We start from the raw sequence: 4140 nt of genomic DNA, 5'->3' as shown, positions 1-4140 counted from the left end.
TACAGTGGAAGGAAAGGGGAGGCACTGCTGATGATATTACAGTGGAAGGAAAGGGGAGGCACTGCTGGTGATATTACAGTGGAAGGAAAGGGGAGGCACTGCTGATGATATTACAGATGAAGGAAAGGGGAGGCACTGCTGATGGTATTATAGTGGAAAGGGAGGCAGAAGACGTATTGTTGGTAATGCTATGGTTGATGGTAGAGAAGGCATTACTGGTGGAATTGAGGTACTCTTACCTGGTGGAGCTGTCAGATGGTACCTTTTCTGAACTCCAGCCTGCAAAAGACAAACAATATAATTTGAAACACATTCCTCATATTTTACTTAGCAATTGATATCCCTGAAACCCTATAATACTTTGGGGCACATTAATCGCAAATTGGGTGGTTTATCAAAATAAAAATATTGACTAATTGTGGTTGCAACTTTCCCCACAACTTGTGATTACAAATCACCGGTTTTTAAGCAATTCGCACAGTTGTGATTTCTGTGATGTTTGGGGTGAAATTTATGGTGGATTTCTACTTTCCCAAATGATGAAGATACACTTCCATTGGTTTCCTTGGAATGTGAACAGGTTTCAGCAGCCTGAGAGTTTTTTGTGATTGTTTTTCTCACATATACAAAAACCACAAAATTAGAATCATCTCAGGGATCATCTTAATATTCCCATAAAATCCACTTTGCCCCGCATGCACGCAATATGGCTGCTTCCCATACCCAGCTCTGCTCTGATCAGTGCCCCTGCACCCATAACTCAAGGAATACTAACGCTGGGCACTTCTTGTTCTGACTTGTGCTTCGTGTATTTTTAATTAGGTCTTTTCTTACCCATCATCCCCTTTGGACTTAAAATGCTGCATAGTTAAAGTCCAGAAAGGCTTCATCGATCTCGCTTGCCATCTCAGCAGGGGGTCCTTTGGGCTGGGTCAGATTCGCAGACAGTTTGGTGAACTCCTCATCGAAATACCCCACATCCTCCGGTCCATTTAGGCTGGGTACGAACGGCGCTGTTACGTTCTTCTCGATAATATCATCCCAGACAATGCCCTGCAAAATAGGCACCATAGCAAATGTTCATTACTATAGGTTCATCATTAGACGCTGCGGATAACAAAGGACTGTATCTTTTGGATAATTATTTGGACAATACAGACAGGGGACTTACATTAAAGAATGGATGTTCTGCTACATCTGCGGCATCCCCTGGGGTGGAACCTAGCCTCTCCTCAGGATTCTTCTTCAACAGCTACAAGAAGAGAAAATAGCAGTTACAGTGACAGAAGCTTCAGGGAACTCAAGGGAAAGTGGTCACTGATTATAATAAACTGAAAGCTCAGCGCTACTTACCTGTGATATGAAGCTTACTGCTTCGGAGTCCAGGGATGAGGGGTAGTGTGGCTCATCCTCCACGATGGAATCGTATATAAAGTCCCTGTCGTATCCGGTGAAAGGTCTCTGAAATGATTCATGGGTATTTATTAGGAGGCCATGCTTTTTATACAGAGTGTTTAATGAGTATAGATAAAGAACAGTATTTAACTTTAATACATCCACCTATAGCTGGCCAGTGGCAATTTCTGCTTACCGTTCCGAGGAGCATCTCATAAACGATGACGCCAAGAGCCCACCAGTCGACGGCTCTTGAGTACTCCTCCTCCATCACGACTTCGGGCGCCATATAAGCAGGACTCCCAACCATGGTGTTGGTGCGGTCTCCATATCCAATGCCTTGATAAAAAAAGAAAAATTATAATTGTATGCCCTAAATGAGTTCCCTTTGCTCTGTGTAAAAATACACAATAATAAGGTGGCTCTTACCAGTTTTGCTCATCCCAAAATCGGCGATCTTGATGTAGCCGTCTTGATCCATAAGTAGATTCCCCGGCTTTAAATCTCTGTATTAAAATAAAAGGGAGATGTTATGACACATTAAAACTGCTGTGAAATAGCTGAGCCATAAGCCAAGCTTAAAGAATTCTGGTTCCTGTTCTTTTCCCTACCCTTAGCTTTCCAAGCAGTGACTTTCAACCTGTAATTGTCCTGCTACTAAATTGCAACAGCTACAAATCCCCCTTTATTAACTCTTACCTGTGTATGACGTCCTTGCTGTGAATTCCTTCTAAACCAAGTGTTATACAAGCAGCGTAGAACCTGCAAGGATAAGAAAATGACATTTGATTATTATATGGCACATTCATAGAGGAATCTTAAAGGGGTGCTTAACTATTATATTATAGAATGGCTAATTATAAGCAGCTTTTCAATTGGTCTTCCTTTTTGTACATTTTTTTATTTATTTGTCTTCTTATTCTGGCTCTTTCAGGCTTTTAAATGGGGATCACTGGCCCCATCTAAAAAGCAAAAGGTACTGTGCACTGTAAGGTAACAAATGTATTGTTATTGCTATTTTTTATTACTCATCTTTCTGTTCAGACCCTCTTCTTTCCAGGCTCTTATTCAAATCGATGCATGGTTGCTAGGGTTATGTGGCTAACTAATTGCAAACTAATTGCAAACTGAAGAGCTGCTGAATAAAAAACTAAATAACTCAAAAACCACAAATCATAAAAAATTAAAACCAATTGCAAATTGCCTCAGAATATAACTCTCTACATCATACTAGAGATTAATTCAAAGGTGAAAACCCTTTACTATTTAGTGTAGCTTACCTCTGCCACTATCATTATCCTCCCCTACTCCTCAGTCTTCAATAACTCTGGGACAAATATCCACCTACTGTCATTTATACTTACTTGGTTGTCTGTAGATCAAAGTGCTTGCTCCTCATCAGGTGGGTTCTTAAACTGCCTCCTGCCACAAACTCCATGATGAAAAACAGCTGGTTTTTGGTGCTGAATGTGGCGTATAAGTCCACTATAAAACTGTGTGGATTCACCAACTGTCCAATTTGCTTCTCTGTTAAAATGCTGAAATATAAAAGAGAAAATGAGTCCGGCACAGAGTAAATTATCTTGGTAACAAAAGCAACTGGGTGAAAGGAAGGGAAGTGAAAGAAAAGTATATTAAATAGAAAAGATTGTGAGACAGAAAGCGACTGCTCCAAAAGCAAAATGAGAGGATTATGGAATCATTTCCCATGAACTTACTGTTCTATATCATCAGTGGAGTCGATGTTGTCCTTCTTGAGCACTTTAATAGCACAATAGATGTTTGCTGGAAGATACTCTACTAGTAGAACCTGGAATTAGAAAGTGAGTTTAGTGTCATTGTTACCCTGTATATGCTGCTAAAGATCCAAGTCCTAATTAGAGACTGAATCAGTTACCTTGCCGAAGCTTCCTCTGCCTAAAACCTTAATCCGGCGAAAGTCCTTTGCAGTAAAACTGCTGAACTGTAGCTCTCTGAAAGGGAATAACATAAATTGTGTTTTGTGCAGCTTGAAAAACAATGTATATCTATATTAATAATGTATGTATTTATGTCTTATATTGAGGGTTTGTCTTACTGTGTCGTTTCAGCCTCCTCTACTGTCATCTCTTCAGCCTGAGAATCCTCTGGAATGGGGCTGTAATCGCCGGGGAGAGGACCCATCGATGTTTCAGAAGAGTCTTCTTCATTCTCAGGAACTTCACTATTGGGAAGAGGTCATTGAGGTACATGATTAGTATAATGCAAGTTTATAGTAGAAATCAGTCTTAACCGCAGCCTCCCATATAAAGTGTGAGTTTACCTTTCTTCCTCATTCTGTTGTTGTTGTTGCACTGGATCTTCTTCAACAACAGATTCTGCCTCTTCCTCAGCCTCCTCATTTGTATCTTCTACAGGTAAGTCCCTTTAAATATAATGACGGGTTAGTGTTTATTCTAATTCATTTTTTTCCCTTAGTGATTTATAAGCTTCACGCTATCCTTTTTTCTTCCCTTAGCAAATACATTCTCCATAATCCTTAATACTACAGCACCCCTAGCCATAATTCATAGATGGCACTGTACAATTATGTATTGTGGAATCTCCCGGCCAAATGAAGGGGCATCTTACCACCTGTCCTCTTTTTTTATGCCAATACTTTCATCTGTTGGTACCTTACTTTAATTAGAATAATATTCCTGTTATTGTGAAGATATTTTTGTTCTTATTTGATGAAAGTATGGGATAGGGATTTAATCTCTAATA

At 39.8% G+C, this 4140-nt stretch overlaps 1 protein-coding gene across 2 annotated transcripts; it reads right to left on the bottom strand.

Annotated features, from left to right (window-relative positions):
- Positions 1-755: 755 nt before the first annotated feature.
- LOC121401080 (serine/threonine-protein kinase N2-like) lies at positions 756-3563 on the bottom strand. 2 transcript variants are annotated; one of them, XM_041585451.1, is made up of 9 exons: positions 3473-3563; positions 3114-3368; positions 2760-2933; positions 2095-2157; positions 1825-1901; positions 1592-1734; positions 1354-1461; positions 1172-1252; positions 804-1053 (listed from the first exon to the last, which is right to left on the bottom strand). In XM_041585451.1, the coding sequence occupies exons 3-9, from the start codon at positions 2831-2833 to the stop codon at positions 853-855; spliced, it is 747 nt and encodes a 248-aa protein (XP_041441385.1). In that variant the 5' UTR covers positions 2834-2933; positions 3114-3368; positions 3473-3563; the 3' UTR covers positions 804-852. The 2 variants fall into 2 exon arrangements, with proteins under 2 accessions (XP_041441386.1, XP_041441385.1); XM_041585452.1 differs by lacking the exon at positions 3473-3563 and having other exon boundaries at positions 756-1053; positions 3114-3198.
- Between the last annotated feature and the right edge of the window lie 577 nt (positions 3564-4140).

The sequence above is a fragment of the Xenopus laevis genome, chromosome 3L (genome assembly GCF_017654675.1).
Source record: "Xenopus laevis strain J_2021 chromosome 3L, Xenopus_laevis_v10.1, whole genome shotgun sequence".
NCBI lineage: Eukaryota > Metazoa > Chordata > Amphibia > Anura > Pipidae > Xenopus > Xenopus laevis.
The sequence above is the reverse complement of the archived record's forward strand: the minus strand, read 5'-3'. Positions and strand labels throughout refer to the sequence as shown.

Excerpts from the sequence above, each read along its gene's own strand:
- LOC121401080 (XM_041585451.1), bottom strand. The coding sequence starts at position 2,833 with ATGGAGTTTGTGGCAGGAGGCAGTTTAAGAACCCACCTGATGAGGAGC. Across the intron at positions 2,158-2,759 it reads TTTGATCTACAGACAACCAA|GTTCTACGCTGCTTGTATAA; the intron begins GTAAGTATAAAT and ends TTATCCTTGCAG. Across the intron at positions 1,054-1,171 it reads CAGAACATCCATTCTTTAAT|GGCATTGTCTGGGATGATAT; the intron begins GTAAGTCCCCTG and ends CCTATTTTGCAG.